Source organism: Drosophila busckii, chromosome 3L (assembly GCF_011750605.1).
Source record: "Drosophila busckii strain San Diego stock center, stock number 13000-0081.31 chromosome 3L, ASM1175060v1, whole genome shotgun sequence".
In the NCBI taxonomy this organism is placed as follows: Eukaryota; Metazoa; Arthropoda; class Insecta; order Diptera; family Drosophilidae; genus Drosophila; species Drosophila busckii.
The window spans coordinates 18,684,989-18,711,854 of NC_046606.1; the positions used below are offsets into that span (position 1 = coordinate 18,684,989).

Below are 26,866 nucleotides of genomic sequence, written 5' to 3' on the forward strand. Positions count from 1 at the left end.
TAAAATAAAGCGCATCATATTTGCCAACCTGCCAGTTAACCAAAAGAAATCAAGTTCAGTTACCTGCCACGTAAAGCAAAATAATCAAAACAGAAAACCGGAAAACATGTGGATTAGTAGCCGCCTTTTTGTGATTTTGTTGCTGCTCAGGCTCGGTAGGTGCAACTGCTCTTACACAAAAAGTTTGCGTACATCCCTTTCTATCTTACAGACACACACACACACACACACACACACGCCTACGCACTCTTTGCTGTTAAGCCGGCTTGGCTTGGCACAAAACGCTTTGGCACGCGCCGCAAAGTATGCTTACATTTTTGTATTGCATGCATGTGGTTGTGTGATTGTGTGTGTGTGTTTTGGCATGCCAAACAACAGCTGCTGGCATTTTTCTTTTAGCTTGGCGCGCTGCTCAACTTATTATGCCAAAAGGCGCCAAAGCTCAAAAGGATTTCTTGCAGATTTAATGCCTAGCAAGTTCGCAACAGTCACAACTAATGCGCCTTAAAATCTGGCCTTAAGACATAGCAAACAAATACCGTATGCTATATATAAATAACTGAGCTATGAATAAGTTGATTGCTAGCTGGCTGCTATGCTATTAAGTAGACGTAGAATATTCTTCTAGTGCGGCCGCCTGCTAACGTATTCAGTGAGGTGTTATCATAATTTATGGCCTACGGCACACACACGCACTAAGAAGTAAGTGCAAATGATTTGGGACGCTTTATGTTATGGCCAGGGCCATAAAGTGGCGAGCATAACAACAAAAACTAAACCACATAACGCTCACAATGCGTATACATAATATGAAATTGCCTTTATGATAAAAATTCAAGCGTCAATTTATGTGCCTGTGTGTTGTTCAGCTTATATATCTTTGCCTGCGAGTGTATGGGTATGTGTGTGTGTGTGTGTGTGTCTGACAGACTAATGAAATGTGCCAAAAACAGCGTCAAAAGCACTCGATCGAAATGACAGGCACACATTTATGCATTGAACTCTTCACACACGCCAGAGAGTCGTTTGGCAAATTTGATATTTTCCAATTTTCATTGCCTAGACTATAAGCCTTGGTCTGTTTGTATTTTATGTTGCCAACATATACACACATACTATATACCATCAGAAATGTCATACAAATATTTCATATGCCATGCATATCTATATAAAATATATACATAGCTATATGTATATCTGTATTTTCGCACCCTGTACGTATCGTACAGCAAATGAAAAATATGCAAATGAAATTGTTACTCAATGGCCGAAAGGGCGCATAGCAAAAACAAAAATATAATTTCTTTTACGTTGTTATTTCATTTTCATGCGTATAAAAATAAACATGAAATATAAGACGACGCATAAAATCAGCGCTAAGAACAACAGAAATTAGATTAACCCACACACAAAACCAGCCTGACGCTAAAACTGAAGCTCAGGCTGGGCAATAAAATTCGGAATACTTTTTTTTGTGTTGTTTTCTTTTTTGGCATTTCTTAAAAAAGGGCTGTTGCGCTCTTTGATTGATTGCATTTGAAATTCGTTATGACACATTCTAAATTTATGCCAAAATTAATGAAGTGTGTTACTAAATGCAAAGTTCATTATTTGTGGGGTAAACTGCCTTACTGTATAAGATATATGAACACGACTTTGACCTCAATGGAAGTGAGGTTTTATGGTCTTACTTTTTTTACTGGAAAATAATCTGGAGACAAATTTTCAAAGATATACATATACAAGTGCAATATACGCATTTAAATTTCGGTAACATTATGTTGTTCTTTTCGATAGCATATAGTGTTCCCCATTATTTAATATAGTCTGAAATATATGCGATTTTAGCATAGGCGATTTTAGCATAGCCATTTATTATACATTTATTCAATATCTCAAAATTTTCATCAACACTTATCCGAAAGCGTTTCCCTTGTAAGATGAACTTAATGTTTTTCTTTCGCTTGTAAATATTCAAACGGAAGCAAAATATAATTTTCTATTTTTCAACTTTACACCCGAACGCTTGGCTTAAATTAAGATTCTTCTTAAATATGATTATAATAAGCACATTTTCACTTTGCATTTGCCTAAATATTTATATTTTTTTCTTTTGAAAAACAATTTGCGCAGCAAACAGTTTTACATTGCGTTGGCTTTCGCTAGATTTGGCGTTGAGGCAAAAGCAGACTCTGTGTGCATTTTGGCTTTAAATGTGCTTAGGGCCAGCTGGAAAGCAGCTTGAGTCGACAAACAAACAAAAAACAAAAAAGCATGAAGGAAGCTAGAAAAAAATCAAGTTATTTACAATTATTATTGCTGTTGTTGCTCAATGCGCGTTGGCCCGTGAACGCTTTTAGTCTTCTTCAAGTTGTTGGCACAGACTTGCGACTAGAGGTTTATATTGAACTTGGCCAAAAGTGTGTGGGCGTCAGCTTACTGTTGGACGCATAAAAATTGAATTTCCTGTGTTTAGGGCTGATTGGGCTGCCGGTTTAGCCCCTTCCAAATGGCTCAGCTGCGCGAGAGAGTCTTTTAAACTGTGTTTGCGTCAAGCGTCTTTGCAAACGTTAGTTATCGACTCGCTGCACAGTCCTTAGTGCCAGCGTTCTTGTTCGTTTACCACTGATTTTTGGCTCTTATTCTTTTCCTTCCCTTTAAAAGTGACTGCCTGGCGTGTTGCTTGTCAACCGTTCCCATTACGGAATCTATTATGAGTCTGCAGCATCCATAAATACCCCCCTCTACTGCAAGACCGTAACAGAACAGGACTCAGACAACAGACATCTAGAAACCACACACAACACACATCATATGCGCCCCCAAAAGCAGCGAAATATTTAAAACCCAGCTTGCCATAAAGCTTCCATGTAATTCCAAAAAGAGCCGTCTAGAGACGCCTTGCAAAAAAGCACCCCTAACTAGTGGAGGAGAAAGAATTCTACAAACACACACACAAACACCACATCACTCATACACACCAGACACAATATCAAATGAAAGCTGTAGACTGTCAACACGGAACCTGGCAAACGCGTGCTGTAGTGTGTTTAGAGTTAAGCGCGACTGCATGGCTTTGGAGGTGCTGAGCTGCAACAACTGTCGCTTGGGCAGGTGTTAACAAGTTGTCTAAACTGCTAACAGTCTCGATTAGTATGCTCAACAACCAAGTATGCTATCTCCGGAGTTTCTGTCGAGACTGAGAATGAGCTAAAAACGTTCACATGGCTCGGCGGCTGTATAAATATCTGACAAGTCTGTTTGTGGCACGCATTGATATTGTGAGCTAGTTGCTCGTGCTGTGCGTGTGCTGTGTCGTAGTGCGCTTCATGTGAGTGCATTGAAGAAAATATGCCTCTAACTCGGATGTACAAGAGATAATAGTGTTGGAGATAACAAACAGGCACAAGAAGAGCAGCAACTACGTAACTCAAAGCACGACAGACAATACGAACAGCGATACAGACAGAAGTATTACCGTCACAGTCAGCCCTCGCTCGTATGTCTACTCGACGTGTGCGACTGACATTGCTATGTCAGTTCCGCTCGAATAACCTAGCGCACTGTGAGTATCTAATTGCAAACACTCGTACAAGTCGTGACGCTACATCTTACCGTACTTAGCGTACACGACACAGATGCGTAGTGTGTTTCGTGACGTGAGTGCGCTCTTATTTCAATAGAATGGCCAGCCCTAATGACTCCGCATATACCCTTCCCAGAATACGAAACAAAAAAAAATTAAAAGAACCCGAACACGAGTCCAAGCCATTACTGCGAAGACATACTATGTGCAATAGATTTATGGTCTGACAGCAGGGCGCCGCCTCGCCTTTCATCCCACACTACAGCGGGATCCCATGAAAATCAGCGTGGGAAAGAAGCAAGAATGGACTTGTAGGCAGTTGCAGAGAGATGGCAGAGCAAACGAGTCCCGCGGTGCGAAACGAACCTAGAAGAAAGTCAACATAAAAATCCATGAGCCAAAGCTTAAAACAAAATAAGACGACTTGCCAGCTCTCCAAGCAATCCAAAAAAAAGAAAAAAAGAAAGAATATGTTCAAAGCAAGAAAAAAATGTCAAAGAGAAACAAAAGCAAAAACGAACAAAAACAACTCTTATTGCGACACAATACTTATGGAACGGGATTGAGGCAGGAAGCGGGCGGTGGGACAACATAAGGCTTCAGCGCTAGCTCCGGCTCTAGCATTGCGTCTCCTCGAAGCAAATGCTGAACGAGATGCAAGGATTTGCACAACGCCGCAGGGACAACCGCTTGGGTGGCGCAGACAGCCCAAGCGCATTCATGTGGAATTTGAAGCGAAATGTCAATTTGAGAAATATATATATGTATATATGTATGTACAAATGTATGTATGCAGTAGAGAAACCCCAAGCTGAAGACAAAAATGTTATTCTAATTTAAGATAAGACAAAATCTGTTTGCAAAAGCGGGACAGCATAACGTAGCGTCTCATTGAAATGAGCTTAAATGGATGTGCAAGCTGCTTGATATAAAAGTATTTGAGTGCCCATTAAAGGGGCCAGGCTTTGGCTTTGGGTATGGCAGGACATAATAAAGACATATTTAAAAGCGGCTTCTAAATTTGGCACAGAGCTTGAATAAAACTTTTCGATTTACTCAAAAGCTTAACAATCGATAACAATTGAAACATTAGCAAGGCATTGATGTCTTTCTTAATTTTTTTTTGCTTGTTTTGTTATTGCTGTTTGAATGCGATTAACAATCAATGATCAAAGCGCACACAACTATCGATAATCTCGGGATCCCTGACGATATATTTTGAAATTCAGTGTTGTTATTTATTTATTTATTATATCATAGAGAATCTTAGAAGGTATTAGGTATTACGATTATCCACTTCATTGATTTTTATTTTAGCTCAACTTAACAGCTTTTGCTTTCGCATTTACAGATGCAACGATTAGTGAACCCTTTGAGGCGCACTTGCGTGGACCCGGCTTTGTTATGGAGCCGCCGGGACGCGTTGAGTTCTCCAACTCATCTGGCGGTTGGCTGGATTGCTCAGCGTCTGGCAGTCCGCAGCCTACAATCGACTGGGTCCACGCCGATGGCACGGCGGTGACGGAGATTCATGGGGTGCGACGTGTGCTGAGGAATGGCACACTGGTGCTGATGCCGTTCGCGGCCGCTGCCTATCATCAGGATATACACAATACGATCTATCGCTGCATTGCCAGCAACTCGGTGGGTCGCATTGTGTCGCGTGATGTGCAAGTGCGGGCGGGTAAGTGGGCAGAATATTATTATTTTTGTATTTTATGCATATTTTTGTATTTTTGCAACAGTCGTGGCGCAGGCCTACAAAGTGGATGTGGAGGTATTATCCGCCTCGCGCGGCTGCACCGCCATTTTACGTTGTGTGGTGCCCACGTTTGTCAAGGAATTGGTACGAGTGGTCTCATGGGTTCATGAACCTTCTATCTACATCTATCCCTCGCTGCAAGGCGGTAAGTAACAAGAGTGCCACAGGACTTGCACTGAAAGAGGGGGAGTTGTCGCAAGCGACTATCTCTCTCGGTGTGTGTGTGTGTGTGTGTGTGTGTGTGTGTGGCTGTGACGTTTGTTGCTGACGCGGCACCCAGCCAGGCAGGCAGGCACTGCACTCGTCTGCATGCTTGTGCCCTGTACGCGGCTTACCAAGCCAACAAAGTGCATTGTTTGTTTGCAGTATTTGCCTGCTTACATGTTTGCCTGCTTAACTGCCAGCCCATTGACCATGTGTGTGTGTGTGTGTTTGCGTGGGTTGTGCTTTGATGCATAATTAACATTGTCCTTTGGCAATTTGAGTAGGATTTTTACTTCGCCTTAACCCTGTGCTCAACTACTTTGCTATATGGCATCACCTATGCCAAGTGCCACAGCCTTAAGCTGAGCACAAAAAATAAAATATAAATAAAAAGAAGCGCTTCAATTTCATAGTAATCAATCTTAAATCGGCTGTCATTCCAAAGCAACATTTTCTCGGAGTGTAACTAACGTCGTGTCCTTCTTCCACAGATGGCAAATTCCATTTGCTGCCCACTGGTGAGCTACTTATACACAATCTGCAAGAGACTGATGAATCGCAATCATTTCGCTGTCGCAGCATGCATCGTCTAACCCGTCAGGTGGTTGTCAGCTCACCTACGCGGCTGCGTATTAATTGTGAGTAACCCAATCACAAACTGTCAATGCTGCCACAGCTTCCACTGCTGCTGCTGCAGTACGATAGTATGTAGTAGTAGTGCAACTATCGACGTCGGAGCAGCAGCCAAAGTGCGGCAAACGACACTAACCAATGTCAATCTGTTCACTCGTCTAGCGCATCGCGGCATCATTTCCCCGAGCGTTGTGGAGCACACTTCGCATGTGCAGGTGTCGCAGGATGAGGGCGCGGTGCTGTTATGCGTGGCTCAGGGCTGTCCTTCGCCCGAATACAGGTGAGTAGGGGCATAAAATCGATGCTACTGCCAGCTACAGAGACACAAAGCAGGCGAAACTTTTGATGTGTGTATGTGTGAGCCTACCATTGGTTGTGTGCGTTAATTGGAACGCACACATTCACACCAACACACGCCACATAAGTGTGTTATATGAGCGAGCGTTTAGAGTTGCCTTGCCAGGCAAATAAATAAGCAGCCAACTTGCCCATTAATTGTATACAAATCTGTCGCGAGAGGGAGAGAGAGGGAGCTGTCAACTATGCACTGCTAATTGAAATATGAACTAAGCGGCGAGACTAACTTTAACTTTAGCGCCACAGCCAACATTACGTATACGTAACGCAGCAATTTAAGACAAAAGCATAGGAAATGATGTGTAGCGCTAAGCACTGTATGTGTGTGTGTGCGACAGTCGAGGTGGCCACATATGTGCACACATAATTACGCTTTGATAAGCAGACAAGTAATAAAAAAAAAGAGGGAATACTTTTTGCCATACAATGGCAACGACTGCGAAACGCGAAACAAAAGCAGCTATTAGGGAAAGCCAGACAACAGGCAGATATATAGATAGATAGATTGCTAAAGCTGTAGCGCAAGCAAGGAAAAATAAAAATAGCTGTAGCCATTTCATAATTAATAAAGCCAGAAGACAGACGTTAGACGGACGCGGTAAATGAGGCAACCAGTTGGGGATTAATGCAACATTAAACAATGCGACAGACAGTCGACAGTCGGCAGTACAATGGCGCTTGCGTTGCCTTGAACTTTAATCAGTAGCGTCATATATTAAAGCTCTTCTCTTTTTCGATACACACAGCTGGTATACACAGAATGGCGCTGGGCCGTTGCCTGTGCTTAGTGGACCACGTGTGCGCCTGCTGGGCCCCATACTGGCTATAGAGGCGGTCACTGGCGAAGATTCGGGCGTCTACAAGTGCACAGCGAGCAACGTGGGTGGCGAGGCAAGCGCCGAGCTGCGCCTGACTGTGGCAACGCCCATACAAGTGGAGATACAACCGAATGTGCTAAGTGTCCACATGGGTGGCACGGCCGAATTTCGCTGTCTGGTGACCAGCAATGGCAGCCCCGTGGGCATGCAGAATATACTCTGGTACAAGGACGGACGCCAGCTGCCCTCATCCGGCCGCATTGAGGATACGCTGGTGGTGCCGCGCGTAAGTCGCGAGAACCGCGGCATGTACCAGTGTGTGGTGCGACGACCCGAGGGCGATACATTTCAAGCCACCGCCGAGCTGCAGTTGGGGGGTAAGTAAAAGCGCAAAATAAAAATAAACTCAAGCTAGTCCAAGTAAATGCAATTCAAATATTTATATGTATCCGCATCTCTTGTTGTTTTGCCCACAGATGCGCCGCCCGTGCTCCTGTACAGCTTCATTGAGCAGACGCTGCAGCCGGGACCAGCTGTGAGTCTGAAATGCTCGGCAGCCGGCAATCCAACGCCGCAAATTTCATGGACACTGGACGGATTTCCGCTGCCATCAAACGGAAGGTAATTGAACTTGTTGAAAAGGGTCTCTGCAGGCAACGCGCGCGAGAGAGAGAGGGAGAGAGAGAGAGAGAGGGAAAAAGTCTACCATTGCGACTGTGGCTGCATTTATTGCGCACACAGTTCTCTACATATATAAAAATCCATTTTTTTTTCAAAACATTGCACGTATAGAAAGTGGCTGCCGACTGCCGCGCCTACCAAGTGAGTGGGACGTCTGCTTCAGAGTTCATTCACTTGCCCATCGGGACATAGAGCCTCTAGGCACAACATTTGCACGTCTGGCCACGGCTTCAACTTTGCCTTTCTATTTGTTAATTAAGCTGCTGAGCAGAGCAGTCATACAAACAAATACAAACATATATACATATATATATATTACAATGTATGTATTATATGTATATCGTATTTACATATGTATGTGTTGCTGGCAGCACGCATTTAATTGCATTTTTAGCCATGGCCAGTTGCCAACAGCTAGCAGTCAAATAGTCAAGCCGGCTAGTTGGGGCTTATTAAATTCTCAGTGGCACTTTAATGGCATTGACATTTGCATTTCACAGTAGCTGGCAGCACTTGTTTGTTGCCGCAAACAAATAAATTGCAAAACAGCACATCGATTGATTGCGGAGAAAACTTCAATTGCCTGTTGTCTCTCTCTCTCTCTCTCTCTCTCTCGCTCTCTCGCTCTCTCTCTCTCACACACACACACACAATGTCATTGTCATTTCATTTGATTTTTTACTCCTTTTCTCTCACATTCGGCACTCTCAGTCTGCACTTCATTTGCAGTTTGTTGGCAGCTGCCACTAATTGTTTGAGTTACGTTTGTAATGATTTGCAAGTCAAAGTTGCTACGTACTCTATGCTCTACGCTATGCTCTTGCTGCTGGCAGTCACTTTTGTTGTTGATTAAAAAATAGCTGCAGCTATAGCTCGACTGCTTACTTGCTCGCTCGCTTTGCTCGTTTGTTTGTTTTATTAACATTGACTTTGGCTGTCATTTAGTTTTTGGCTGTCCAGAGAGCCAAAGCAACATTTTTGTCGCTGCACTATTTTAATTAAAAGCTTCGTTTACATGTTGACCAACAAATTGAAGGTAGCAAGCTTTAAAAAGCAGTTAAGTAGTCTACAATGTGAATTTATATCTTTTTGCCATCAGTGCCTCAACTTTTCTTATGAAAAATACAGAAAATTCTTTAGCCCTCAACTTTACTCTGCACACAGGCATCAAAAAAAAGCCAGAAATTTTGCATTTAAAATGCAGCAGATTGCAAACTTAAAGTTGAATGTTATGAATTTTGTTACTCGTCAAGTGTCCACTATACTTTTATTACAGCCGCAGCGTCCACTTTAACACACGACAGCAGTTTGTCCGTAGTTTTTGTGCCTCGGCTGACCACAAGGCACAAAATTGATTGCAAGCATTTGCTGCAGAAGTTTGCGTCGTAAACTTGTATGGCAATGCCTGCGCATATAGTTAGATTCAATGCCGGTGGCATTAATTTAAAAGTTATTTGTGTAACACAATTTCGAAACATAATGCCGACGGGCGTGGAAGTGGGCGTGGGAGTGGCAACCTAATTTGCCTGTCAGCAGCCTACGCAACGCAAACGTCTCTGCTGTTGCTGCTGCTGCTGCTGCTGCTTGTTATTGCTGAGTTTTAAGTGGTTTACATTATTCGGTTTAAAGGTATATCAACTTGGTAAGTGTATTTATTTAATACATGCAAAGACAGACTGCCACCAGCCAGACAGACAGACAGAGAGACGCACAGTTGAGCAACCAGCAGTGCAGTGCGACAGAGACAGACAAGGCTGTCAGAAAGGCAAGGCTTGCCATGTTTGTGAGTGGTCGTGTGGCAACTGTAGAGCAGCCAGACGCCTTTGGGCGGAAATTAAATGATTGCGCGCACGAGGTAACGCAACACTCAAACGCTCATTTTACGCCATTTGCGAAAAGTTTGTCTGTGGCAAGCGGCAAGTGGCAGGCAGCATGCACAGCCACTTGCTTAAGGCAGTCAGCCTACTTGCGGCATGTGGCATGTGTGTGTGGTGTGTGTGTGTGAGCTTGTCTACAACTTTAGCCGTTATACAAGTGTGTATAATTTTGGTTTAAATAATCAAGCGTCGTAACGCCTCGCAACACAATTGACAGAAAAAACTACCACAGAGAGAAACTATAAATCGCATTAAAGTCAAGTGCGTAATCAGCCAAATGAGCTTTGCTCACAAATTTGCATTAAACAGCTCTTATTGCGTATAATTTACAAGTCGCTGCTTACCAATTCCGTAAGCTCGTTTGATTTCATTTTTTTCATTTCCATAGCATACTTTTGTGCAATTGCATTACATGTGTTTTAACGCTGTCTGTTATTTCGGCTTAAACGCTCTCCCTGCAAACTTAATTTACACAAATTGAAATTCATAATTTCATAAGTTTGTCGAGCAAACTTTCACCGCACGCTTTATATTTTAAGTGTTGGCTAAATCTCTCTCTCTATGTCTCTCTCTCTCTCTATCTTTCTTTGCTTTTTTTGTTACCCAAAATTAAGTCACCCACAAATCCACACACACCCACACCCACACACCCACACTTGGCTTAACAATCAGCCAAAACAGCACACAAAAGCCGCGCCAAACTATTAGGTTTATATTGTTGCAAGCAAAGCGTTTTATGCCACAGCGCAGTGCTCCTAAGCACAAACACACACACACACACACACACACACACACATGCTTGCATTTAAACTTTTGCCATTGCCATTTAAGCTGTCGCTGCATGCTCTAGCTGTTGCTGTAGCCGCTGCTGCTGCTGCTGCTGCACAGGAAGCGTAGCAAGTGTAGCGCGTTCGGATGTATGCAACTTTGTTGCAATTTTGTCCTGGCATTGTTTCAATGCGCTCAAGTGTTGCAGTTAGCAGCCATGTCTGCGGCAAGCGAGTTTGAGCTTTCTGGCAGCTTCATTTTCATTTTAACTACAGTTGCACTTGCTCTACTACTACTAGCTGCTGTTGTTTTTTTTTTTTTTTAACAAGAGTCGCGCGGCATTTGTGCACTTCATAAAATTGGCAAACGATTGCCGGCAGAACGCACAAGTTTTTGCGGTTGACTTTCTGGGGAAATCAACGTCCAGGCAAGTGCAGCACAGGCTAATGCATTCATAAGCCGACGTGCTATGCCACGCCACTCCATGACATGCCATGGCTGGCAAAAGTTAATTAAAATTTGTAATTACTTTGCCCGCTGTTACTCGCTCTCTCGTTCTCTCTCGCTCTGACCTTCGCTCTAGAGCCAATTGAAAAGTTGCAAGTGCCTCCTATGCTGCGAGCTAATGAGCCGTTTGCCTGGGCTCTCTTTTTGAACATTAAGATGCCACAAAGCAGCTTGTGTGTATAAGTGTGTGTGCCACATGGCGTATGCGTAACGCTGTTTTTGCTGTAATTAATGTTTATGCCAATAAGTCGCGGCAACTGAAGCTCCAACTGTAAATGGAACTGTAACTGTAAGTGAGGCTGAGTCTATGAGCAGACAGAAAGCAAACAAACAAACTTAATGCCCGCCTCTGAGCACCACTGAGCACTCGTAAAATCCTTTTGGCCCCCTTTTTTCTGCTTTTTCTTTTTTTTATTTGTCATTATTTGCCTTGGCAACAGCAAGACTCTAACCCGCGCGCATGTTTACAGCGGCTTCGGTGGGCGTGGAACATGACATTGAAAGCCACAAATGTGAAAAACTATGCTAAGCCTGACAGCTCGACAGCACAGACTGACAGCCTTCATTACACAGCTAAATAATGCAATGTTACGTATGCGCCATGTTGTGTCGAAAACAAATGAAGCCCATAGCTAAAGGATTTGGGTCAGCCTGCATATAAAATGCGCCAGTCGAGCATGTGCGAGCGGTAGTAGTTGCTCGTTAATGCTGCTGGCCTGAGCATTTAAATATGCAAAAGTATGTGTGTGTGTGTGTGTGTGTGTCAGTGAAAAACAATTCTAGAATGCATAACACATATATGTATGTGCATATATGCATTGCGCATACGACACGTATGCTATGCAAATGCTTTTAATATTAATGCTTGCTTAAAAATTTGTTTTTTTGCTCTTTCTTGCCTCGCTCTACACAGATTTATGATCGGACAATACATCACCGTGCATGGAGATGTAATTAGTCATGTTAACATAAGCCATGTCATGGTCGAGGATGGCGGCGAGTATTCCTGCATTGCCGAGAATCGTGCGGGTCGTGTGGAGCATGCGGCTCGTTTGAATATTTATGGTATGTACAAGTGTTTGTCTCACTCTGTGTAACTGTGCCACACTCACACACTCACACGCTCACACAGCTATTACATATATAGACAGCTACTTTACACAGGCACTTAAATGTTTTTCAGAATTGTTTTTTTCTTCTTTTTTTTGGCTTTCGTTTTCCTGCTGCCTACTTTTGCTTGATTTTGCTTTCGCCAAAGCATGTTTGCCATGTACTTTTCTTTTGTCTCTGCTTGTCTTCGCTGGCTGCAGTGCAGCGGTTGCTTGTGCAGCGCGCTAAAGTGTTGTTCAATCGCCTGACTGCGCCGCTGCCACCTTGTTTTTGCAAGAAATCAAATATTTTTGTGTCGCCAGGCAAACAAAATGGCGTTGCCAAGCGCTGAGGAAACACAAACACGACGACGACAAGGCTTGAACTAAAAAAAATAAACTCAACTGCCGCGCTATTTGCAAAAGTTTGCACTAAAAGTTAAGCCAATAAATAAAAGGAGTAATCAAAACTACTAGCAGGCAGTGAGAGCATGTACTGAATACAATTTCACTAGAAAAGCTACTAGAAGAATTAAAAAAAAAACTCCTCAAGTTAAATCTATGACTTACAAAATGTTATTTCTTGTTTAAGGCTTCACAGTAAGCAATATAATTCTTGCTTTTTAATTAATTTATATTCATTATCGAAATTGATTTACCTTCTGATAAATAATAGGTAATCCATCAATAAGCAAAACTTCGAAATAATTATTATCAAGCGATAACATAAAATATTGCTTTGTTTTAAAAATATAATTTAAAAAATTTAATTATTCATTTATCTTTATTATTTATATAATTGTTCGTTTAACCCTCTAAGACTACTTTCCAGAATAATAAAGAAATTTATTAAAATAATTTTTTCTAAAGTGAATTGTTGCTCCTGAACTCAAATGTGTACTCGGAAAGTGCATAGAAGATTTCGTTTACCTGGAAGGTTAGAAAAGGTGAATACGTGTCTAGAAACACGCTTGGGGCTTGTTGCCTAAAAATATTCCAGGGCTGCTTGCAATTTGTATGCTGATTTTGGTTATTAGTGTGACTGACTTCAGTAACTGCTCATCTGACAAGTCGAATAACTTAAAACGAACCCGCTTTGCCATTTATTTTATTAATTACATTTGTATAAACAAAATTCACACTAATAACCAAAATCAGTATACTAAAAGCCAAGCGGTTCTAAAATATTTGTAGGCAACAAGAGATTCCTTAAAGCCCCAAGCGTGTCCCTAGACACGTATCACTATTTCACTGCAACAACGCACATCTATTACATATTTGCAAATATTTAAAGTGATTTCAATAAAAAATAAACATACGTCAAAGCTAAGAAAATATGAAACATTGTGCTTTAAAATATGTTACTTTTTAACAAGCGAAACAAAACACAACTTGCAGCAGCTCAGAATTTTTGGGCCGAAATAACATATGTTCTGTACCGTTACAAGCTTCTGAGAGCTCTTAAATCTTCTAAGCGTAATTTGGTGTTTAATTAACTGCTGATAAATATGCAATTGATGTAAAAGCTTTTAATTTTTGCGCAAATGTCAATAATGTAATACGTGTCTCAAGGAACGCTTGCGCCTTAGAGGGTTAAAATAGAATGAATGAAGGATTACTTTAAAGCAATTGTTTATCTGATAATCATGATGCTTATGTTTATATTATTTCCTAACAATAAAAGGAGGCTGTGCTTTTTTCAATAAAGTTCTTTTCGAGTATTTTGTTTTCTTTTGTTTTCGTTTTGTTAATCATACAAAAATATATATATTGTTTAATACTTACGGCGCCTGCTGCAAACAATTATTATTTAAATTTTAATCATGTTCGCTTAAGTACTTGTTTGCTGTAGCTTAGTGCCGTGCCAAGCACAAATTGCTGTAGCTGAAAAAGAGAAATGCTGCTTAAGCCTAAGGAATATTTACATTTTGAATAAAAGTTTGCAATCCACCAGCAGCATTAACGATTCGCTGTAAAGCGCCGCGCTGTCGCTGATTACGCTGGTGATTATGAAAAATCTCGCTGGGCTTACGCCCACTCCAGACAACCAGACACAGCCAAAGTGCGCGCTCACGTATGACATGCTCAAAATTATGCATATTTTGCAGAAATTCACCAAGCAGCAGCAGCAGCACAGCGGCAACAGCAGCAGTGGCAACAACATCATGTTGTTGTTTGCCAGCCGGCATTTGCTGCATTATTTCCTTCCGCATTTTGTGAAACACAAAGTGTTTCGGCGTTGCCTGGCAGGCGCGCAGAGGCCGAGACGGCGGCAGCTAGGATATGCATATTACAATGTGCGCTGCTTCCTGCCTGCCTGCCTGGCTATCTGTCTGTCTGTCTGTCTGCCTGTCGGTCTATTTGCCTGACTTGGCTTTGCCTATAAACGCAGTTTTTATTCTGTTTTTGCTTGCTGTTTATTGTTGTTCTGCCTTGTAGTTTAGCTGCATTATTAAAGCGCAAGCAACGTGTGCGCAAAATCTGTTAAACATGTGCTTACACTCACTATATATCCACCATATCTAACCCCAACACACACACACACACACACACAGGTCTGCCCTACATACGGCTCATACCCAAGGTGACCGCCGTCTCTGGCGAGACACTGAATCTGAAATGCCCCGTGGCCGGCTATCCCATTGAGGAGATACACTGGGAGCGCGGCGGACGCGAGCTGCCCGATGATATACGGCAGCGTGTACAGCCGGATGGCTCGCTCACCATCAGTCCAGTGCAGAAGCATACGGACTCCGGTGTCTACACGTGCTGGGCGCGCAACAAACAGGGTCACAGTGCCAGGCGCAGCGGCGAGGTGACGGTCATAGGTTAGTATATGTTATGCTTAGCGTAGCCAACAATACGGGCCACTTTGTGGGCCCGACGCTCTAATTCACAGCTTTGACAACGTCAACGACAAGGACAACAAATTTACTCTCAGGCGCCGTCAACCAAGTGAAAATTGCATTTTAATTATTAACAGCAAACTAAGTAGCATAAAGTTTTGCCTTTGCTTTTGCTTTTAATTTCGGCTGGCTTTCGCTCTAATTAAATATGCGCAATAATCCGAGCTTTAAAACATTGTAAATTGCAAAACCTTTTTTTGTTGTTCCATTTTCCATTTTCATATTTTTTTTGGTCTTAATGAATTCGCGTGCTAATGAAGCGAGACGCTGATTAAATTTTTATAATTTGCTAACCTTTTCCGTTTTTCCGTTTGGGTGTTTACTGTCGCAGCAAGTGCCCAGCTAAGCTTTTTGCTTGCTTAATAAAAAAAGAGACCTTGCAAAAATATTAAAAACACTTGCAGTGCCGCCGCGTCTGAGTCCTTTTCAAACATCCATACTACAATTAAATATGGGCGATCGCGCCAGCTTGACCTGTTCGGTGGTGAAAGGCGATTTGCCGCTAACCATAACTTGGCGCAAGGATGGGCGCTCTGTGGACGCGACACAGCACATATCCGTGAAACAGGTGGATCAGTATAATAGCATATTGGTGATAGATAATCTGGGCAGCGATCATACTGGAAATTACTCCTGTGTGGTGCGTAACTCAGCGGCGGAGGTGGAGAACTCGCAGGCGCTTTTGGTCAATGGTAAATGGACTTGTGTGAGGCGTCTAACTATTTTGTATTTAAGATTGCATCACATATCAAACCCAATCGTAGTTGCAAGTAGTTGAGTTCCATTATTTTTCGTATGCACTTTGTTCAATGTAAAAACAAACAACAAGCAACACTACAAAGTCGTGCAAACAAATACAAATTGTAAAATTCAAATTATCCTACAATTAGCAACAACAATAAGTTTTGAAACACTTTTGGAATGTTTGTTCTAAGCAGTAGCATTTTTCATATACTACCACCATCCATATACTTTAACAAATCTGCGAAGGTTTACTTGTACATACATTGAAAACTAAAATCTTAGAACAGCAAACAGCAAGCAGCAAACAGCAGCGCAGCGTGGGAATTACGATCGCCAATGGTTACAGCGTTACAGCGTCTCTGGTGTTAATTAACAGACAGCCACTTAACATAACTTGCTTACTTTATGCTATTTACAGTACCACCGATCATAGAGCCGTTCACCTTTCAGGATGGTTTGGCCGAGGGCATGCGTACGCGCACCGTTTGCGGTGTCTCGCGCGGTGATGCGCCACTGAAGCTGATCTGGCTCAAGGATGGTGAGCCGTTGCCCGAACTCTTGGGCGCCAATGTCACCATGCTAGATCAGTACAGTTCGCTCTTGAGCATACCCTCGCTGTCGGCAACGCATTCGGGCGAATATACGTGCGTGGCCAAGAACCCGGCAGCTGAGATCAAGTATACCGCCTTGTTGCAGGTCAAAGGTAGCGTACTAGGTTACAATCCACACACACGCAGACTTCACCATAACCACACACTTGTTACCCCTACCCATAAAAAAACAAATATACACTTATGCAAAACTTGGTTTGCTTACTCGCTGATGTATGCAGACAAGCGCTTCTTACTGGTCTTTAGTTATTGCATTTTAAGTTAATTAATTAACACACTTAATACTAAACATTTTTGACGTTGCTTGTCATGTGCGCTTACATGCCAAATGCAATGTTTAAACTTAAGCGTTGCTCCACTCTCTGCTTGGCCCATGGTCGCTTTGTTTTTGACGCTTACTCGCTATAAACTGAAACTAAAACTAAACTGGCGCTCTGCTTAAGCATAAAACGCAAAATAACTCCCCGCCCCCTTCGCCAACTGCCTTTCCAACTTTCGCTCAATAAATAAAACGTTGTAACCTTTAACCCTTAAGTCGCTTTGGCACGCTGTGGGTTTAATTTTTGACAACAGTTTCACCAGGTAACCTTTAACAACTGCACTGCTTCTTAACTGCTTTTTAAACCATGCAAATCTACATAAAAATATATATATATTTATACTATTATTAAGTTGCTAATACTAATTTCAGACGCTTTTTAACCATATGCCATAAGTTACATATAATTAAGTCCAAGGACAGCTTAATTTTAAGCAACTCATAAATAGCTCAAGTTAATATAATTTGCTCCTGTGCTTATACATTTTTGTTTGCTGTGCTTAGCATAATATTTACAAATAATTATATATTTTTTTTTAAGTTTACTGCTAAACATTTTTTTGACTTGCAGCTTCAAAAACTTAGCGCACAACGGCTGCTGTTTGCCCGCCCCTACAAAACTAAAAAAAACTATGCAAAATATAAAAAAAAAAAAAAACAAACTCTTTGGCCTAAGCTATAAATGTGCTTTGTGCTTAATTAACAAATAATTTTCAACTAAAAACAAGATTTGTTGCTTCTGCTTGCAATTTGGTTTTGGTATGCTAATTGTGTGCGTGTGTGTGTGTGTGTGTGTGTGTACTTTTTGCTGCAGCTAGCACTGAAACCAAATTGCCCACAAAATGTGTATGGAATAAAATATACTTAAAAATTTAAAGCTTCGCAGTATTTGCTAATGTGCTTATCTCACTCTCCTCTGTTCTAAGTAGTTGAGCATGCATTCAACATTTGTTGTTGCGGCAGCTGCTAATTTATGCAACACTTTTGCTTTTTGCATGCAACTGTACATAAATTGTGCATAAATAATATTATTTTGCATTTTATAACATTTTTTTTTTTTGTAGTGCCAGCTGCCAGCTGCATGCGCTTAGTGCTTCAAATTTATTGTTTTAATTCCATTTCGTTATTATTTGCTCTGCTTTGTCCTTTTTAAACATTTTTCGTTAGTTCGTTCCGTATGTAAATTATATTCGCGCAGCGAAATCAATTACAAAAACAACTTTTGATTTAAATGCAATTGTTCTCTTTTTTTCCGCTTACTCTTGTTTTATTGCCCAATTATCCAAGCTGCTGTTGTGTGCAAAGATTTTTTTATGCAACTAGTCGCGCTGCTCTCAATCCGTTACCCGCTTTATATACATATACTGCCATAAGTAGCGATCCATACAAAAACAAAATGAACCGCAAATGCTTTTTAATTAATGCTGTATTCATAGCGCAGCTGTTAATTTCAATTTATTTTAAAATAGATTTTACTTTGCTATTGCTCCTCTGTGCAACAAAAGGCAGCATATTAAATGCAAGCGCTAAAATAAACAATTTTCGCCATTTTAAATTCATAAATGTGGGCGTTACGCTTTGTACTATATTTAAAGAAAAAAATTAATTTAAACAATTTTTTTTTGAATATGTATTTTAATTTTACTCTTTTGTTGTTTGGCTCTGTGTGCTTATAAAACATTTAACTATTTTTGTTGCATTTTAAAAACGCTTTTACGCATGGCTTTGTTCTTTATAATTTATGCAAATATATTGTTTGGTTTTGCTTTTGCAAAAAAGCGAGGCGTAGAGCGTGGGCAACAATAGCGCGAGTGAAATGCTATAATTATAATTAAATTATAATTAAATTAAATATGACCATAAAAATCCTTGCACAACAACAAATCACATAAATAAATTGCTGAAAAATGGTTTTGCCATCAAAACTATAATGAACGCATTAATTTTTATTTAGTTCTTTACAGTTCTTTCTAAGTTGCATAACAAACTAATTTACTTACCTAACCAACAAAATATGGCATATCCAAAAGTAAATTAGCTCAAAGTTATTTGCATAGTTGCAATTTAAGAAACAATATTATTTTTGACGTTTTTACTTTGTCAGCCAATTTCACTTTTCCACTCTATATCTTTCTTACTCTAACTCTCTGTAACTCTAATGTTTACTTTTGCTGTATGTCTTAGAGTATTTCATATTGAATTAATTTGATTTTATGCCGCAAATCAGTTGACTGGCTAACTTAACAACTTTTGCATATTACTCATACGCCGTGTAGTGCCACCTCGTTGGATTGTGGAGCCTGCAGATGCAAATGTCGAACGCAATCGTCACATTATGATGCACTGCCAGGCACAGGGCGTGCCCACGCCCAGCATAGTTTGGAAAAAGGCAACGGGTAAAGCAGTGACCACCAGAAATCATATTGAAATGTATTGTAATTGCTTTGCTCTCAACACAGGCAGCAAATCCGGAGAGTATGAGGAGGTGCGCGAGCGTCCATTCACCAAGCTATTGGGCAATGGTTCATTGCTGCTGCAGCACGTGAAGGAGGATCGCGAGGGCTTCTATTTGTGTCAGGCCAACAATGGCATTGGCACGGGCATTGGAAAGGTCATACAGCTAAAAGTGAACTGTAAGTAAAGTAAAAAATAAATTAAATGCAGCCAAATGACACGAAATCAGAGCAATTTGCCTAATTGCAATGCTGATGGCTGATGGTTGATGGTTGATTGCTGCTGGCGTTGGTGCTGGCTTTGGCTCTGGGGAGTGCACTTGGAGCTTAATTAAAAATGTGCAACTTGCTTTTGTTTTCAGCGTCTCCATATTTCTCCTCCACTTCGCGTTCGGTTACTGTTAAAAAGGGCGACACGGCGCTGCTGCAGTGCGCCGTTAGTGGCGACAAGCCGATTAACATTGTGTGGATGCGCTCGGGCAAGAATACATTGAATCCATCAACCAATTACAAGTGAGTGGCCAGTGGCTGTGCATTGCACTTAATGCCAATCAATTGACAATTTCAATTCTATTTCCCATTGCGAATCCCTCTTTGCGCAGAATTTCAGTCAAACAGGAGGCCACGCCAGATGGCGTCTCAGCGGAGCTGCAAATACGCACAGTAGATGCCACAGACAGTGGTCCGTACTTCTGCCGTGCCAGCAATCTGTATGGCAATGATCAGCAGCTGGTGCAGCTGCAAGTGCAGGAGCCACCGCAGCCACCGAGTGTGCTGGAGGCTGCCATGATTAGCAGTCGCTCGGTGAATCTCAAGTGGCAGCCCAAGGCCCTGAGCACAGGCGATGTGTCCAAGTACATAGTGGAGTATCGCGAGGCGGATCGTAAGTTTATTGTTCACTGGACGTTTACTGTACACTCACAAATTTCCACTCTGCAGCAGTCCTGTTCGTTGAGCAATGGCAACACTTGGAGGTCAAGGATCCGCCTAGCTTCAATGCTTTAATTGAGAATCTCAAGCCAGCCACGCGCTATGCCTTTCGCGTTATAGCTGAGGGCAATGCCGGACGCAGCGCACCCAGTCAAGAGCTCATAGTGCGCACCGAGCCGCAGCGCCCTGCGGGGCCACCGCTTAACCTATCCGCACGTCCCCTGAGCTCCACGGAGCTGCTAATCAGCTGGATAGCGCCGCTGCCAGAGTTGCGTCATGGCGACATACAGGGCTACAATGTGGGCTACAAACTGGCCAGTTCGGGCAACACCGCCTACAACTTTACCTCCGTTTCGGGTGATGGCGAGGGCGGCAACGGCGAACTGCTGCTCAGCGGCTTGTCCAAATTCGCGCGCTATAACATAGTGGTGCAGGCCTTCAATCAAGTGGGTCCTGGACCGCTGTCGGAGCCTACAGCAGCGCAGACTATGGAGGATGTGCCGAGTCGCGCGCCCGAGGATGTGCGCTGCGCTGCTCTGACTTCTCAGTCGCTGCAAGTCTCCTGGCAGCCACCGCCCATTTATCATACCAACGGCTTGCTGCAGGGCTACAAGCTGGTCTTTGAGCCCATCATAGACGACATTGTGCCCAACAAGGACGAGGTGGAGTCGCGCAAAACCACTGCACTCACCACCGTGCTCACAGGACTCCGCAAGTACACCAACTATAGCATACAGGTGCTGGCGCATACGCGTATGGGCGATGGCGTGCTTTCCAAGCCGCTGTTCTGCCACACCGAGGAGGATGTGCCCGAGGCACCGTCGGACATTAAGGTGGTGGTCAGCTCGCCGCAGTCGCTGTACATCTCCTGGCTGCCGCCCACTGAGCCCAACGGCGTCATCAACAAGTACAGTCTATACACACGCGTTGTGAATGGCCGGGAGGAACTGAACAACGAGAAGCGCAGTCTGCCCTCGCAGCAGGCGTATTATGAGGCCAAGAATCTGCATCCGCATATGGAGTATCAGTTCTGGATAACCGCTTCGACGCGCGTGGGTGAAGGCAAAAGCTCTAGGGTTGCCTCGCAGATAACGACAAATCGCGTGCCTGCCCGCATCATAAGCTTTGGCGGGGGCGTAGTGCGTCCGTGGCGCTCCACAGTCACACTACCCTGCACAGCGGTGGGCAAGCCCAAGCGCGAGTGGTTCAAGGCTGATGTGGCGCTGCGTCAAGGCGGCCTGCACAACTCGCAGCTCTTGGATACGGGGGATCTGATCATCTCCAGCCTGCAGCTGGCGGATAGCGGCAACTACAGCTGTCAGGTGGACAACGGCATGGGCACGGATAGACTGACACACATGCTGCTGGTGCAGGTGCCACCCGCAGCACCTGTGCTGTATGTAACCAGCGCTACCTCGAGCAGCATTCTCATGCATTGGAAATGCGGCTTTACTGGCAATGCGCCCATTACGGGCTACTCGCTTTACTATCGACGCGCTACTGGCAATACGGATGAAATGCAGCTCTCGCGTCATGCCAGCAGCCATGAGCTCAAGGGCTTGGTCTGCGGCAGCACCTATCAAATACATTTGACGGCGCATAACAAAGTGGGCAGCTCGCCTGCCAGCATCATGTTGCACGTGCGCACACAGGGGCAAGCTCCAGGCCTGCCGGCGTCCACCAGCTTACTGGCGCCCAACTCTACCTCAGTGCTCATCCGCCTGCACACCTGGCCGGACAATGGCTGCCCCTTGATGTACTTTGTGCTGCAGTATCGCGCCGTCACGGATGATCCGGATAAGGAGTGGATACTGGGTGAGTTTGGTTTGCCAACAACAACAGCAAACACGAAACACCAAACATACCTCTAATCTATGTCCGCTCCATTGTGCAGTCTCCAATGCTCTCAAGCCACAACGACGAGTGGTGATATCCAATTTGCAGCCTTCAACGCTCTATCAGCTGCGCATGGAGGCGCACAACGTGGCGGGCAATTCCCAGGCCGAGTTCAGCTTTGTGACGCTTACCAAGGATGGCGATCCGCCACCACCAGAGATAGTGCAGCGTGGTCAGCGTGGGCCGAGCGTGTTTTATGGCAACATAAATCTGCTAATACCAAGCATAGCCGCTGTCTCCGGCATGATCTGCACCATAGCCTTGGTTATCGTCTGCTATAGGCACAGTAAGTTGGTAAACAATAATAACTCTGTGCGATTACTAATTGCTGTGAGTTGCAGAACAAAGCAACCATATACAAAAGGAATCCCTGGAGAATCGCGCTAATTCAGAGGCGGCTCAGCGTGAACGCTACTATGCCACCATACACAAGGTTTCCATGCAGAACAATGATAAGATTCCAGGTGAGCACGCTGCTTGTTAAAATCAACACGCACTTGAACACTAATCATGCGGCTTTTTTCTCTGCAGAAACCTCTGAGGACATTTCGCCCTATGCTACGTTTCAATTGTCTGAGGCGGCGGGTAATATGTCACAGCCTCATCATGGCGGTCCGGCAAACACTTTGCTGCACTCATTCATGTATCATGAGCGTGCCTTGGCCGAGGGCTGCTCGTCGCCACCACCAGCTGCGGTATTAAAACCAACCACCACCCATCACCACAACCACCATCGTCCACAAAAGACAATTCATAATTATTATCAGACCTCACCGTTTCATAATATCGTGCGTTTGTTTATTCATTTCTTTGATTTTAGCACTCTCTCTCTCTCTATATATATCTATCTCTCTCTTTCTCTTAAAGCTACATACTCCCGCTTTTTAGGGGGTTTGTAGTTAGTTAGTTCTATAGACTACTACGTGCTTTTTATGTTGTTTAACTGCTCGTGTTTAATAATTTACCCCTTAAGTTCACTTAAGCGCAATGCCATTAATCATGAGTATTGAGCTCTGCGCTCTACTCCTCTACCTAACCACTCACCTGTCAATCTTGTGTTGTTTTGTTTTGAAAAGCGCTTAACCTCCCACAAAGGCGCTTTTGTAGTCGCTAGTCGAATGCCTTGTCAGTTGTATACTCAAGTTAATGCCTTCATTTGTTCTATGCGCAGTCCAAGAATCGTCGTCGTCATTCGCGCAAAACCGAACCAGAGAGCGAGGAATCTGAATCTGATCAGGATCAACTGACTTCCAGTCGCACTGAGTCCTCCAATCAGCATGAAGGCAAAATCAAACACAGTAAGTGAAACCAACCTCAAGTCCTAGAATTGAAGCTGCTTGCAGCTGTCTATATATCCAATAAAAATGAACTTTTGTAGTAACGAGTGATTTAGGCTATTAAAGCGCGCTTTCTTTCTCTTTTCGCGTTATCTCAATTTTACAGACTCAGATACTAGACTAAGACAGCATTTTCCAAATCACAGCATATCAATAACTTATCTGTAGTAACTAACGACCAATTAACAAACTAAATTTATGAAAAATTGTAACTCAGCTTTAAGTTAGCTTTAAGTTCTATGTGTGTGTGTGATTACCCACCCTACAAGCAATATCCATATTCTTTCTCTCTTTCCAAAAAAAAAAAAAAAAAATACTTTTGTAACGCTCCATGCAGGCATCATCTACCATGGAGCCCAATCAAGCACTTCCTCTGATCTGTCACCAATGTCCGAACAAAAATCATTGCCACGACGCGGTCGCTCCAGGTATCATCATCAGCAATATCAGTTTTCCACCAATACAACACCGCGCCATCACAATAGCTCGAAAGCTAACAACAACACAACATCAAATACTACATCAACAACAAATTCTAGCAAAATTCTATCACCGCGCAGCAATGGCGGCAATTTGAAATCCATTTCAAGCACATTCAAATCACAAGACTCCATTCAATGTCACATACCCACATTGGTTAAATCACCCTCCATAAGCACACAACAACAGAAACAATACCACAAGCAACAACAATTGCAAAATAACAAACCCACTCAGAGCCAAAACCCTAGCCAGACCCAGTGCAGTAGTAGCAATAGTTTAAAGCAGCAGCAACCACTGCTCATTCAGCCCATTCAGTCACAGGCGTCGCATGTTAATGGCCAAGAGCTGCTGGGACTGGATGGCGGCGTTAGCACTTTAGTTACTTGCATGCCCCCCTCTTCACAGTTTCGACCCATACCACACAAGTCCATAATGCCCGCGCATGACCCACACCACAACCACCAGCAACATAATCAAAGCGGTACGCTCTTGAATCCCTCGACGGCTCTGCTGTCCTCCAAGTTCTTTACGGCACCGACGTTGCCGCTGCCCAAATAGGATACGGCCAATGGGGGTGAATACATGGGCGTGGGCTTAGGCGCTGCTGGCAGCAGCAACAGCAGCAGCTTTGGCTATAACAGCGGCGAAATATCGTGCACCTATATGGATCCAATTGATCATACATGAGACTTGGCCTACGGTGAAGTGTGTGGTCCCGAGGGTGCACATTAGAGCCACAACACACCAACATCACCAATTACAATACACCAACAACTATAACAACAACAACTAGTACACAACTAAGTCTCTTACTCTGCTTACTTGCGTGTGGTTGCAATCAAACAACTCTCTGGCAACTCTTCTTCCTCTCTTGCTAACAAACATGCAGAGCTGGCATCCTGCGCACACTGCATCCGCTGCAGCTGCAGGCCGAGTGCAATACGGGCGCCTTCCATCATAACGAGCGCCAGGAGGCCGCTGAGCACATAGAGCTTGCCGAGGTTGAGTGCGATGTGGACACTATAAAGAAGCTGAAGTTAGGTCAGCGTTCCTCGCTGTGGTCGCGTCCAGCTTCCACAACATCGCAGCTGCAACAGGAGCATCAACAGCAGCAGCAGCAGCAACAACAGCAGCAGCATCAACGCCAGCAACAAGCACCACACAAGCGAGCACATTCAAAGTCACCGCAGCCGCAACAACAGCAGCCATTACAACAACAACGACCACAACAACATTCACCCGCTCCAGGCCAAAAATTGCTTAGCGAAAAATCGGATTATTCGATATCCGTGTGAGACATTGGTAAGATCTGATCAGAGCCTGATCAGTATAAGTAACAGCAGCAGTTAGCAATGACAAATAAAAGCAGCAACTAAATACTGGGCTAGCCACTCGAAGAGTCGTGTTTAGTACCTACTTTTCTCCAAAAACTGAAAAACTTTTACAAAAAGATCTTCCAAAACCCAGCCACACCACCCCCGCCCTTAAACTGCTTGCCCATCTTTCCACACAACTCTCAACACATGAAACTACTTTCGGACAATCAGTATCAAAATTCTCGCACCTCCATGCCAACACTCTTCCCATTTATCTACTCTACTCCCGCAAATTCTACTCTAACGCTCATCTATATACATAGCTATTAACTAACATAAGTATCTACGATTTGTGCATGTATGTAACTCACTAATGTAATGCAAACTATTAACAACCAAATACTAACTGAACTACTAACTGAATACTAAAGTCTATCGGGTATCCCCGTGTGCGATACTTGTGACGCATTTTGTATCTATTTCTATTGTATATCTATCTACTCGTAGAGAGGTTGTAAGTATTAATGTTTTTGTGTTAATTAACGTACTGACATTTAAGTACAACTTAGTAGCTTCTGGCTAAGTATTTTTGTAAGTTATCGTATTATACACACATATGGTACATGGTAGATAAAATACGTTTCTAAAACTGAATTTTCCCCATTTGTAAAACGAGGAATTTATTAACACCACACCAAGAACAAATTTAAACTAAAACTTAAATAATAAAAACTCTAAACATATGCTGTGTACAAATTTATAATTGTCTAAAACTTATAGTAGAAAATACATATTGGCATACACATACATAAGATATCTCTAGTTGTTAACGCAACCATTTTGTAAATAGCTATAAATAAAAATCAAACCAAAAATTGACTGAAAAATAAACGCAAATGAAACTCCAACAAAAAGTTACAATGAAGCAATTGTTAACTAAATATATTCCACGTATACATACATGAGTACGAAATGCCAGCTGAAACACAGTATTCCATATATGTAAGTATGCAGACGGACGGACAGACAGACAGACATTGACATACATATATTCAATAATTCATTAACTCAGCATAATGTCGTTCGTCATCGTGTAGATCAATGTTTTTAAATGCAAGCAAAGCAAACCAAATATAAATCAAATAGCAAGTCGTAATCAAATTTTGACATAGCATGTATACATATAAGTATTCTATATAACACCAGGACTACAGTTAGTTGAGTAAAGCGTAATTCACATTAATACTTAGCTGTATTTTAAACTAGCCAACAATTGCATCTGCAGGATAATAATGAAACACAACAAATAAAAGAAATTAATTGCAAAGCCGTTTCGGAAACCATGTGCCAAAATTCGTTTAAGATTTAACAGAGTACCCCATATAAAATGAAAAATAAACAACTGTATTTAAACTTAAGCGCAGCGAATAATTACAAAATAATTATAGATATATAGTACTATATACATCAAATATATAGCCACTGCAGCCTCACAAAGTCTTTCATTTCGAGTTTCATTTGCTGCAGCGTCAGTTTCACAACTAAAGAAGGTAAAAAAAAAAACAAAACATATTTAATAGACTTTATATG

The 26,866-nt window shown here is 42.7% G+C and overlaps 1 protein-coding gene across 2 annotated transcripts; it reads left to right on the forward strand.

Annotated features, from left to right (window-relative positions):
• Positions 1-26,866, forward strand: LOC108599933 (Down syndrome cell adhesion molecule-like protein Dscam2). Of its 2 annotated transcripts, XM_017987150.2 has the most exons (21): positions 1-155; positions 4,938-5,270; positions 5,332-5,493; positions 6,044-6,190; positions 6,348-6,465; positions 7,289-7,737; positions 7,837-7,981; positions 12,107-12,258; positions 14,837-15,109; positions 16,350-16,634; positions 19,138-19,257; positions 19,321-19,494; positions 19,677-19,827; positions 19,917-20,197; positions 20,254-22,059; positions 22,139-22,426; positions 22,482-22,604; positions 22,672-22,835; positions 23,312-23,438; positions 23,815-23,905; positions 24,850-26,866. In XM_017987150.2, exons 1-21 carry the CDS (start codon positions 107-109, stop codon positions 25,253-25,255), a joined length of 5,844 nt encoding a protein of 1,947 aa, XP_017842639.1. In that variant the 5' UTR covers positions 1-106; the 3' UTR covers positions 25,256-26,866. The 2 variants fall into 2 exon arrangements, with proteins under 2 accessions (XP_017842639.1, XP_017842640.1); XM_017987151.1 differs by lacking the exons at positions 23,815-23,905; positions 24,850-26,866 and adding an exon at positions 23,584-23,771.